General features: G+C 41.9%; 1 protein-coding gene across 2 annotated transcripts in view; it reads right to left on the minus strand.

The window, feature by feature from the left end:
• The window catches only part of HSD17B13 (hydroxysteroid 17-beta dehydrogenase 13), a 23,011-nt gene that overhangs the window by 9,181 nt on the left and 1,119 nt on the right, over positions 1 to 12,711 (minus strand). The window contains exons 2-5 of one of the 2 annotated variants that reach the window (XM_008052354.2): positions 7,925 to 8,032; positions 7,004 to 7,135; positions 4,585 to 4,691; positions 3,120 to 3,257 (exon numbers count right to left, since the gene is read on the minus strand). In XM_008052354.2, the coding sequence (XP_008050545.1) occupies positions 3,120 to 3,257; positions 4,585 to 4,691; positions 7,004 to 7,135; positions 7,925 to 8,032 (485 nt within the window). The remainder of the gene's footprint in view (positions 1 to 3,119; positions 3,258 to 4,584; positions 4,692 to 7,003; positions 7,136 to 7,924; positions 8,033 to 12,711) is intronic. The other variant, XM_008052355.1, reaches the window with a different exon arrangement.

A 12,711-nucleotide genomic window follows, 5' to 3' on the forward strand; every position in this document is an offset into this window, starting at 1 on the left:
CACTCACCTCAGCCTCCCAAAGGCGCGGGATTACAGGCTGAGCCACCAAGCCCAGCTGAAGATTTCTTTTTATGTGATTGACAGTACATATGGTCTAATGTCATTGAGGACACCAGTGACAGGGAGTGACTCCAGCTGCAGAGACAGCCCAGCTAACTGAATTTAAGAGTCAGATGCCGCAAACGAGAATTTTCTAGTTCTTTTAAATAAATATATTTAGAATTAATTCCATTCCAGTGATAAATTGGTTTTTGATCATTAGGTTTAGTGTATTTGTTAACCTGCAGCAGAATATATGAAAGGGAAACAAAAAAAACACCCCAGAATTATCTTTTGGAGGTGAGTGTTCTAGGAACCCATCTTCATTAGTGTCATTGTGAGAGGTTGTGTTCACCTTCAGTGAATTTTTTTGATGGGGGAGATTCTTTCAACGCATTTTCCCATTTCATGATAAGTGATTTACGAGCACACCTGCCACACTACATTGAGTGTTCAGCAGTTTTTGACTGAAAAACGGCATGATCTTCCATGACCCCCACCCTCCCTATTCACCTGGACCTGCTCTGAGTGACATTTTTTTGATTCCCTGGGTGAAAAAAGCTCTCAGAGGGAAACATTTTGCTGATGTGGAAGAGGTGAAACAAAAAACAGCAGAAGCACTAAAAGGCATCAAAATTGATGAGTTCAAAAACTGTTCTGAGCAGTGAAGAAAGCATCTTGATAGATGTATTGCATCAAATGGACAGAAGAAAACAGCCAAGAGTTGCAAGAATGTCACAGTATTAACTCATGTAACGCATCCTTGTTAAGTACTATGAGACAAAGTGGCACATGTAAGAAGCCATGTTTATTCATTTCTGCTTGCCAGCAAAATTTCACAAAATCTCTGACTCTGTGACAAGACAGGAGAGAACACACGACATCCCACTGCCACAGCAGTCTGCTGGACCTTCTCTAAAGGGCTGATCCTGCAACACTGGCTCCATCTATCTCCTCAGTAAGATTTCTAAATAAAACCAATTTTACACATGTAAGAATAAATACGCAATTTTTTATAAATACATTCAATATACTAGGACTGAGGCAAATTTGTGAAACAGATGGCTTAACTTTAGGGTACTTGTCCTCATTGTTTCTTCCCGTCAGGACCAATTTCTTCTCTCTTATGATCTCAAGCCCTCTCTCACCAGAGACAAAGCTCTTGCAGAAATTCATCTTGACGAAGAAGCTAGGAACCCAATTTATTGCTACTCCTAGGAACACTTGCACTTTTAAAGACAGAGTGGTGATCAAATGCATGTGGTTATATATATATTTTTAGGCAGGACATAGTAACTCATGACTATAGTCCCAACACTTTGGGAGGCCTAGGTGGGAGGATTGCTTGAGTCCAGGAGTTTGAGACCAGACTAGGCAAAACAGCAAGACCTCATCTCTACAAAAAAATCAAAAAATTAAGTCAGGCATGTGGTTTATGCCTGTAATTCTAGCACTTCGGAAGGTCAAGACAAGAGGATTGCCTGAAGCCCATGCATTCAAGGCCAGCCTGGGCAACTTGGCAAGGCCTTGTCTCTACAATAAATCAAAAAAATTAGCTGAGTGTAGTGGTGTGTGCCTGTAGCTACAGCTACTTGGAAGACTGAGGTGGAAGGATTGCCTGAGCCCAGCAGGTCGAGGCTGTGGTAGTTGTGAGCATGCCACTGCACTCTAGTCTGGGTGACAGAGTGAGACTCCAACTCAAAATAAATAAATAAATAAATAAATAAACAAACAAAAAAATGAGCTAAGTGCAGTAGCACATGTCTGTAGTCCCCACTACTTGGGAGGTTGAGGTGGGAGGATCGCTTGAACCCAGGAGGTCAAGCCTGGGATGAGCTGTGATCATATCACTCACTCCAGCTTGGACAACAGAGTGAGACCTCAAGTCAAATATATACAGTATGTGTGGGTATATATGTATATATATATATATATCTGTGTGTGTATAAATATATATATGTAATATGTATATTTTATATATATATATAATATATATATTTAGAGAGGGGGGTCTTTCTATTTTGCCCAGGCTAGAGTACAGTGGCTATTCAAATAGATCACTGCAGCCTTGAACTCCTGGGTTCAAGTGATCCTCCTGCCTCAGCCTCCCAAAAACTCCAGATACATGCCACCACTTGAGTCTGGTTATATTTAATATATCACTGTTTTCCAAACTACTTCCAGCCTCATCTGGTATGCTTATAAAATAAAACAAAACAAAACACCTCATTCTTGGAGATGATTCCAGCTTACTAAAGCAGAATCTCTACAGAAAGGCCTTGGACATTTATTTTCATGTAAGCATAGCCATGATTCTTAGGATCAGGTGACTCTGGAAAAGGTTGGGGTGCTTTATGTTAGCATTGTGGCTAGTTAGTGCTGTGCAAGGTATGAAAGGACACATACCCATACCTTCCCATACTCCATTTGAGGAGAATGAACCACTTATGGAAGAGGGAGATGCCAGGTACCATTCATTTTGAGGGTGTGGTTTCCAGGAGAAGAGACTCTCCCCACTCGCTTAAGAATACCTCTCAGGCTGGGCACGGTGGCTCACGCCTTTAGTCCCAGAACTTTAAGAGGCCCAGGCTGGAGGATTACTTGAGCCCAGCTCAAGGCAACATAGTGCCCAAGACCAGCTCGGGCAACATAGTGAAACCTCGTCTCTACAATATAAAAAAATTAACTGGATGTGGTGGTGCATGCTTGTAGTCCAGCTGCTTGTAGTCCCAGCTGAAGCAGGAGGATTGCCTAAGCCCAGGATGTCGAGACTGTGATGAACTGTGAATATGCCACTGCACTCTTAGCATCTGAGTGTGTTGAACCTTTTCCTGGGCACAAATCAAGACCAGTTGCCTCATTCATTGATCACTGGTCACTCCTGCTAGTCCCTAATATGTGTTCCCCCACTTTTATTCATTTAATTTCACAGCAAAAGCTTAAAGCCAATACACTAACATTAATAAGAAAAAATATATTTTCCTTTTTCATTTTTTTCTATTTTCTCAGGTGGCCTGCCTAAAAATTTCTCATGTAATTTTCATATCCATTTCTCACGCCCTAGTCCCATCTTAACTCACCTTGTACTTGGGTTTTTGGTGAATCCAGTGTTCACAAACACGGGGCAGAGACACGAGGTTTTGATGCCAGTTTTGCCCATGGCTTGGAGTTCTGATGTCAGAGCTCTGTGAAAGCCAACAGCAGCGAATTTGCTGGAACTGTAAGAGAGTCATCAGCTGCGGTGAGCTAAGGGACAGCAAAAAGTAGTCCTTTCTGGGAAAAGGCAGCATCATTGGCACTGGGGACAAACAGAAGCCAGACCCCTCCAATAATCCACTTCTGACTTTTCTGAGAGAATAAATGGACTTCCATTTTCTTTTCTTTTCTTTTTTTTTTAGTAGGAGTCTCACACTGTTGCCCATGGTGATGTGCAGTGGCACGCTCGTGGCCACTACAGTCTTGACCTGATGGGCTAGGGTGATCCTTCCACCTCAGTCTTCCAAGTAGTTGAAACTATAGACACACAACACCACACTTGGCTAATTTTTTTGATTTATTGTAGAGACAAGGTCTTGCCAAATTGCCGGGTCATTATGTTACTAGTCACATGCTGTATTTTATTATTTTATTTTATTTTATTTTATTTTATTATTTTCTGAGTCGGAGTCTCAGTCTATTACCCAGGCTGGAGTGCAGTGGCATGGTCATGGCCACCGCAGTCTAGACCTACTGGCCTCAGGTGAGGTGTGGTGGTGGACACCTGTAGTTCCAGCTATTTGGAAAGCTGAGGTATAAGGATCGCCTGAGCCCAGCAGGTCAAGGCTGCAGTGGCCATGAGTGTGCCACTGCCCACCAACCTGGGTGACAGTGTGAGACTCTTATTCAAAAAAAAAAAAGGAGTAGCTACTCGGGAGGTTGAGGAGGAAAGACTGTCTGAGCCCAGGCGGCCAAGGCTGTGATAAGACATGATCATGCCGCTACACTTTAGCCTGGGCAACAGAGTGAGACCTTAACTTTAAAAAAATAAATTAATAATAATAGAGGAAGAAAGAAAAATTAGAATAACAGCCTAGGACTCCCAACTCAGAAAAAAAATCATTTAAGAATGTATTCCCAGCCGGGCTCGGTGGCTCAGCCTGTAATCCCACGCCTTGGGAGGCTGAGGTGAGTGGATTGCCTGAGCCTGCGGGTTCAAGACCCACCTGAGCAACTTGGTGAGACTTCATCTCTACAATAAATCAAAAAATTAGCCGGGCATGGTAGCGCGCACCTGTAGTTCCACAGCTACTTGGAAGGCTGAGGCGGAAGGATTGCCGGAGCCCAGCAGGTCAAGGCTGCGGTGGCCGGGAGCGGCCACTGCACTCCAGTCTGGGCGACAGGGTGAGACTCCAACTCAAAAAAAAAAAAAAAAAGAACGTATTCCCAAAGTGCTGTAAATTTAAATTCTGTAAACACAAATTACCCTGCTATGAACATTGAGATCTGCAGTCTAATACTTTTTTTAAAGCACAAAAATAGACAGCACTGCCGGTAAGTCATACTCACCAATATGGGATGAGGTAAGGAGTCACTGTGTGGCCACACACTGAAGCCACGGTGACTATATGGCCGTGGTTCCTCTTCATCATTGATGGAAGAAGAGCTTTTGTAATCTTAGGGGTCATGAGAAAAAGATGAGAAACAATGACATAGGCATTAGTTTTCCAGATCAGGTAGTTTCCTTTCTTTCTTTTTTAAATAATCTAAATGTTTGTATTTTTATTTTAAAAATCTGGGGTACAAGTCAGGATTGGGTTCATAAGTGGTCTATGTACAGGTGAAATTTGGGTCTCCCATTGGACTTTACCTGGATTGGGATCATGCACCCCTTATTTATGTTATGTGCCCTCATATCCCTGGCAATGTCCAGCTACTGCCAATCCCTTTCTTGTAGTATTATGATAAGTGTTCAGGGTCCACTTATGAGTAAGAACACGTGGTACTCAGTTCTTTGTTTCTGTGATAGATCACTGAGTATGATAGATTCCAGATCCATCCAAGTTTTGCCAAGTCCATACTTTTGTCCTTCTTTATGGCTGCATAATATTCCATCATGTATACATACCACTTTTTAAAATCCAGCCCAGTTTTCTTTCTGTTAAGACAGAATGACTTTTGAGAGAACTTTTACAATGAGACAATAAACTGTGTTGGAGTTTCACTCTTTTGCCCAGGCTGGAGTGCAGTGGCACACACACTCATGGCCACCCCGGTGTCAACATGCTGGGCTCTGGGATCCTTTGGCCTCAGCCTTCCAAGTAGCCAGAACTACAGGTGCGTGCTACCATGCCCAGATAATTTTTGATTTATTGTAGAGACAAGGTCTCGCCAAGTTGCCCGGGCTGGTCTCGAACCCGCGGGCTCAGGCAATCCACTCGCTTTGGCCTCCCAAAGTGCTGGGATTATAGGCTGAGCCACCCAGCCTGGCCATAAGAGATCTTTACTAGCCCACGATCCTTATGCATCCTGAAAAGTCAGTGTCTCTATTTGTAATATTGTATATTATATGCTAATAGTCCAGGAAACAAAACGTCTGACTTTTCCTACAAAAAGCTGTTGTGTAAGAAATACCAATAAGAGTGTATGAGAATTTTAGAGATCCACTCTATAGGCCCCATGCAAATTCATGGAGTCACAACCGTCAACACAAGCCACCTCCACATTTCTAACCCACAGAAGTCATGAGAGAATATAACGAGCATTTATTGTTGCTTTAAACCACTACATTTTTGTACAATTGATTATGCAGCTATCGATGACTAACATATGAGATCTCTGTGTAGTTTGGTGGACATGATAACAAACCCACATGCGCATGTGTGAGGGGCTGGTGTGGGTAGAGGCACGCAGCTCTTTTTTTTCTTCTCATTTCCAGAATCCAGATTCATGCTATGTTCCACATTAATATTGAAGCACTGGAAGATTAATTCATAAAAATGTTCTCTCTCTCTCTCTTTTTGAGTCAGAGTCTCACTCTGTCACACAGGCTGGAGTGCATGGCACCATCACAGCTCACTGCATCCTCAACCTCCTGGGCTCAGGCAATCCTTCTGCCTCAGCTCCAGAGTAGCTGGGACTACAGGTGTGCACCGTCACATCAGGCTAATTTTTTGATTTTTTTTAAATTTTTTTATTAGAGATGAGCTTGCTATGTTGCCCAGGCTGGTCAAGCAATCCTCTTGCCTCTGCCTCCCAAGGTGTTGGGATTACAGGTGTGAGCCACTGCACCCAGCCTAACTCATAAAAATGTTCTCTGCAAGGTAGCTGAAATTGACATTTCAGCTTTGATGTATTAAACTAACCAATTATATGTGGTTTATGTAGCCACATTTCTCCATTCCAGCATCCCATGGATCTAGAACTTGTCTCAGAGTCCCACCCAGAAGGGTTCCCTACCCTGCAAACATCTGAGTAATTATTTCTCACCGTTTTTTTTTGTTGTTGTTGTTGGGTTTTTTTTTTTTTTTTTTTTGAGTCAGGGTCTCACTCTGTCACCCAGGCTGGAGTGCAGTGACATAATCACAGCTCACTGCAGTCTCAATCTCCTAGGCTCTGAGTAATGATTTCTGATGTCTGTTCAGTTCTCAAATTCCATGAATTGAGGTCACAAATATATGTGCACTATCTATATTTCCTCCAAACATTGAAAAGGTGTACTCTGACTACCCTCAACAAACCTCCACCAACATTTGTTGAGCACCGGGTACATGCCAGGCTTTGTGTCAGAAACTGGTGGACAAGACAGTGTGACTTTCTGTCACACTCTGTGGCTCTACTACTCAAATAAATCTCATGATTCTTGAATTTAAGGCAAAGATCTGGTTAGTTTTCTGCCCAGAAGTGAGTAACCTCAATTATGTTTTATGTACCTTAAGAGGAGGTGCCAAACAGGCATAAATCAGAAATTTGTCTGACTCATACTCACCCAAAAATGTCCTAGGATGTTGACCTCAAATGTCTTGGTAATCTCTTCATCCTTGGTACTAAGAAGATCAGCTGGATATACCGTCCCAGCATTATTTACTAAGATGGTTACCTCACCCACTTCTTTCTTCACCTTTTATAATGGAAAGAACACATTCATGGGGCGTGTTATACAAGCTCAAAGTTTTGGGGCTGATATCCTCCAGGGATTAGAGGCTTTATTTTACTTGGTGCGGTCTCTCCAAGTTTAAGCAGGAAGGAACTAGATCGAATGGTGGATGGAGAGTGAACACTGTCACAAAGATGGGATAAACAGTTTTTTAAAAATATCTAAGTTTCAGTACATAGTACATCATAAATGATGAAAGTTCATCAGTAAAGTGAAATTGATATTTGTGTTGATAAGTTGCTATATAAATTCTGACCAAATATTTTAATTTTAATTTTAATTTTTTTGACCAAATATTTTTAAAATGCTGATTGAGTAATCCTGTTTCTACCACATAGGAGGTACATGACCTTGGTCTGGCTTAACTTCTTGGATCCTGATTAACTCCTCCCCAAAATACAATCTCATAAAGGGTATAATTAAAGAAAAAAAAGGAATTAATGCAAAACAAATAGAATGAGACAAAGCTAGAAAGTGACCCATTTTCCCTGGCGATACATCTTTTGTTAGTCATTCTGTGCCGCTGCTCAAAGGTCTAATTAGAATGAAATGGATTAATAATATGAAACAGTAATAATGGGTGGATTATATACAAGAAAAAAATACATATTCTTCCTTGGTCGCATCACTACTTCAGTTAGCAGCGCCTGAAATCTAATTTAAATCGGGTGGTCATCAAGAAAGTTTCTATTTTCCATATCAATGGCAGTGGATACAAAATCACCTAAAGACACTGGCGACCTGAAGTCTCACCTGATTCACGGAGCTGTAGATGGCTTCTCTGTTGCTGCAATCCACCACAAACGCATGCGCGGTGGCCCCCAGTTTCCGACACTCAGCCGCGGTCTCCTCAATGCCGCGCTGGTATTGGGAGAAAAAAAATCCATGAGAGGTTGGGGAGAAAGCACGGAGGATGCGAATCTTTAAAAGTTTAACATCTGAAAGGGTAAACTGAGGCAAGGTGCGTCGGTGCCGCGGGAATAATGCAAGACGGCAATAGAGAAAGAAGTCAAGTTCATTATCCACTTTCCACAGACAGAAAGGGGCCGGCACTCAGAAGGAGAGTGCGGCCTCCAGGGCCGGGGAACTGGTTATATTTAAAGCTTTGAAGAGGAGTTTGCGCTGAGGAGAACGTTTCAAGTTGCACTTTTTGGATGTAGATCATAGAGATCACTTAAGTCTTGTGTCTTGACATCGCCAGGCACTGGAATCTCATGATTCCAGTGGTGGGCTGGAGGCTGGTGCCGGTAAACTAATAATACAGCAAGGCCAGAAACACAGATGCCGAGAAGAAGAATCAGGACTGCAGAAACTTAAGGAGCTTTTAAAGAACGACCAGGTGTTAACCCCCGGCGTGCCGGTTTTGCGTTTCGCTAATGATCAGCACAACTGCTCAGCAAAGTGAGACAGGGCTAGAGCTGAAGTTAAAATGGCTGCACTATTGCTAGAATGATTTTACCAAGTTCTTCTATTCTAATTTTCTTGACATTCCTACCTTTCAACATCCGTATGCAAAACACCTCCTCCTTTGTTAGAAAATTTCTTGAGAGAGACTGATTTTGCCTTGAGATTATATCTGGCTTTTCTGCCAGGGAACATTTATGTAAGCACCAAAGCAAAAGCAGAACAAAGCAAAAACCCTTCATATTTTCTCAGTCTTTCTCCTTGGTAGAATCTTAAGTTAGTTTTAATGTGATTTATTTCTGATTTTATTTTTCTCTTGTCACTGGGTTTTTAAAAATTTTTAAATCTTGCTGAGTATGGTGGCTCATGCCTGTAATCCCAGCACTTTGGGAGGCGAGGGCCTGGACAGTATAGTAAGACACTGTCTCTACAAAAATAAAAAATAAAAATAAATTAGCTGGGTGTGGTAGTGTATACTTGTAACACCAGATACTCAGGAGACTGAAGGGGAAGGATCACTTGAGCCCAGGAGGTCGAGGCCGCCCTGTGTCATGATTGTGTCACTGCACTCCAGTCTGGGCAACAAAGTGAGACAGACTCAAGAAAACCAAACCAAAACCAACCAACCAACAAAAGGCAACTTAATAAACATAGTCCTCTCCCCCAAAATATACATCTGGAAAGAGATCCAAAGATTAGATTTCATCAGGACTTGGAGTTTCTCCGGTAGACCGTTTTTCTAAAGCTGGCTACTTTATAGCTTGAGGACCATTCTTGAAGATGTTGCTCTTTGTGGTGTCATGGAAGATGTTTGAGTATGGAGAAGAAAGGAAAACTCAACAGTTAATTTAGCATCCATTTATTGAGCTCCAAACGTGTAACAGCAGTAAAGGACTAAGTAGCAATTCTAAACTATAGCAATTGTAAATGATATGCTTTTCTGATAACTCTGATTTACCTCCCAGGAGGGAAGGGGAAAGACGGGTCCTTATTTGAGGAAGATTTTCACAGGGTGGCCATGCTACTACTCCAGAGGATAGAATATATGTACTTCAGTGTTTGGGAGTGAGCATGAACATGGGCCACTGGGTGGATTCTCATTCATGTAACAACCTTGCACGTAACTCGGGGCACAGAGACAGAGCAACTGATTTTCAGCCTAAATTCAAACACCTTTTTCCTAAGATAAAACTACCCTAATGTTTTTTTACCACATTTCTGGAAAATTAGAATTCTCCAAGTTTTGGTATCTATTGACTTTTATAGAGAAGATTATAAAGTTTTAAACATTATATACATTTTCTCTCTCAACTTGTAAACTCTTTTCTGTGATGGAGAGGCAAGGATACCTGAAAATTTTTTATTTTATTTTATTTGAGTCAGAGTCTCACTCTGTAGCCCAGGCTGTAATGCAGTGGCTCACTCACGGCCACCACATCCTTGACCTGTTGGACTCAGATGATCTTTCCACCTCAGCCTTCCAAGTAGCTGAAATACAGGCGTGTGCCACCATGCCCAGATAATTTTTTGATTTCTTGTAGAGATAAGTTCTCACCAAGTTGCCCTGGCTAGTTATTTTATTTTTGTAAAGATGAAGTCTTGCTATGTTGCCCAGGCTGGTCTCAAACTCCTGGGCTCAAGTGATCCTCCCGTCTTGGCCTCCCAAAGTGTTGGTATTACAGATGCAAACCACCTCACCCAGCCTCCTCTGGGTCCTTTGTATTTCACTACTGGGGGCTAAACCCTGAAGCAGCAGCCTGAAATCTCAAAGAGCAGACTTTAACGGACATCAAGACCCTTAGTCACAAACCCAATGTCCCCTTCATTGGCCCTTTAGGAGACTGCAGAGGAGCGAAAGAAGGAGGACAGGCACGTCTTGACCAACTCAGGCTTCAGTTTAGCTTGCTCACCACCAAATTACACAGACCCTGCATCCTGTCTCTTGTCTCTGGATTCAAAGTCAGTAGAGAGCACGAGGAAGCGAAGCGTTTGCAGGTGCTCTGATTGCAGAATTTTAAATTCTTCAGTCTTACATCTGAGCTAGAGCACTGCAGAATGTCATGCCTGGTCTTTCTGGAAGTGAAACTCTTGCTTTTGCTTCCATCCCAGTGTGCATTTTTGACTCCACAGATCACTGCGTTCCTAAAGCAGCAGTGTAGATGGAATGAGGGCCAAACTGCTAACACGCGTATAAGGCAAACGGGCCAGTTATGTCAAAGGGCAGATGGCATCTTCCTCTGCTCAAGGAGACCTGAGGAATATTCACAGCCTCAGAGCAAATCATTTAGTGCCATAAATGTTTAACCCTAAAATTCAAAGATTCAAAGAAAATGTGCAGGGTTGGACTACCCATCCTGCAGGTAGAATCATAAGTCATTTTTAATATGTCTTTCTAGTTTTAGTTTTCTCTTGTCACTGGAAATTTTATTTATTTGTTCATTATTTTTTTGAATCAGGCTCTTACTCCATGGCCCAGGCTGGAGTGCTCTGGCATGATCACAGTTCACTGCAGCCTTGACATCCTGGGCTCAGGTGATCCTTCTGTCTTGGCCTCCTGAGTAGCTAGGACTACAGGCATACACCACCATACCAAGCTAATGTGGAAATTTTAAAATAAAAATATTAATAAATATAGTCTTCTCTCCAAAAATAAGTCTGAAGTCTGAAGTTAGATATAATCAAAACTTTTTCATGAATTTATATTTATTTATATTTCTGGATAAATGCCTGAGTCCAGCAGACAACAATTTTCTCAATTTGTAAATTCTTGTCCTCTTTGAAACAGTTCATTGGAATTTCTTCAAGGACCAAACTAATGCCAAGTCAATTTCATATACATCATCTCATCTATTATTACATATCAAATGCCCATATCTGTTAACTAAAAATATAAGCTTTGTCTTATATAGTATTCTTCACTTTCCAGGAAGAACCAAAGAACTAGTTCTCCAACTTCAAGAGACAATTTTGAAGTCTCAGGAAAACAGGTCCCAACAAGACACTTTGGGAACGAACAGGAGGAAGTAATAATATACTGACAATTAAAAACTCACTGTGAGGGCCAGGCTTGCTGGCTCAGTTTGTAATCCCAGCACTTTGGGAGGCCGAGGCGAGTAGATTGCCTGAGCCCACGGGTTCGAGACCAGCCTGGGCAACTTGGCAAGACCTCGTCTCTACAATAAATCAAAAATTAACCAGGTGTGGTAGTGCATGCCTGTAGTTCCGGCTACTCGGAAGGTTGAGGGGGAAAGACCGCCGGAGTCCAGTAGGTTGACACTGGGGTGGCCATGAGTGTGCCACTGCATTCCAGCCCAGGCAACAGAGTTAGACTCCTACTCAAAAATAAATAGATAAAATAATTTTAAAAGATAAATAAAATCTCACTGTGATTTGTGGACAATCTGATTCTCAAAAAAAAAAACCCAATTTTTTCCAGCCTTAAAATCCTTAGACACTTTTCTGTGTGTATTTTTCAATGACCTTATCAGAATTTATAAGTTTGGGGAAAATGATACAAGATTTCAATGACTTCAGTTTTATTTTGGGTGGTTAATATCATATTTACAAATAAGAGTACAGGAAAAATACACGAGGCCTGACTTGCTACACATAGATTGTATTACATGCAGTGTTGACCATATGTCAGGCATTATTCTAAGTACTTAGCATATTCACTGATTGAATCTTCTTGACCAGGGATTGGCAAACTTTTTCTGTAAAGGATCAGATAGTAAATATTTTAGGATTGTGTGTGTGTGAAGGGAGGCACCGAGGGTCTCTGTTGTATATTCTTTGGTTTTGTTTGACAACCCTTTAATAATGTAACAATCACTCCTAGCTCAACAGGATGCCCGGAGGCCAGATTTGGCCTACTATCTGTAGTTTGCAGACTATTGTTCCTGCCCATCTCTTGTATTATCCGCATTGCAGGGATACAAAAACTGAGATTGAGAGAAATTACATAACTTGCCCAATGTAAGCAATTTGGAGGGAGTCTAGCTCCTGAGTCTTTGTTAAGAACCTACAAATCACGGCATAAAAATCACTGTTCAGCCAGGCTTGGTGGCTCAGCTTGTAATCCCGCGCCTTTGGGAGGCTGAGGTGAGTGGATTGCCTGAGCCCGTGGGTTCGAGACC

Source organism: Carlito syrichta, unplaced genomic scaffold (genome assembly GCF_000164805.1).
Source record: "Carlito syrichta isolate Samal-C Ts95f unplaced genomic scaffold, Tarsius_syrichta-2.0.1 Scaffold273549, whole genome shotgun sequence".
In the NCBI taxonomy this organism is placed as follows: domain Eukaryota; kingdom Metazoa; phylum Chordata; class Mammalia; order Primates; family Tarsiidae; genus Carlito; species Carlito syrichta.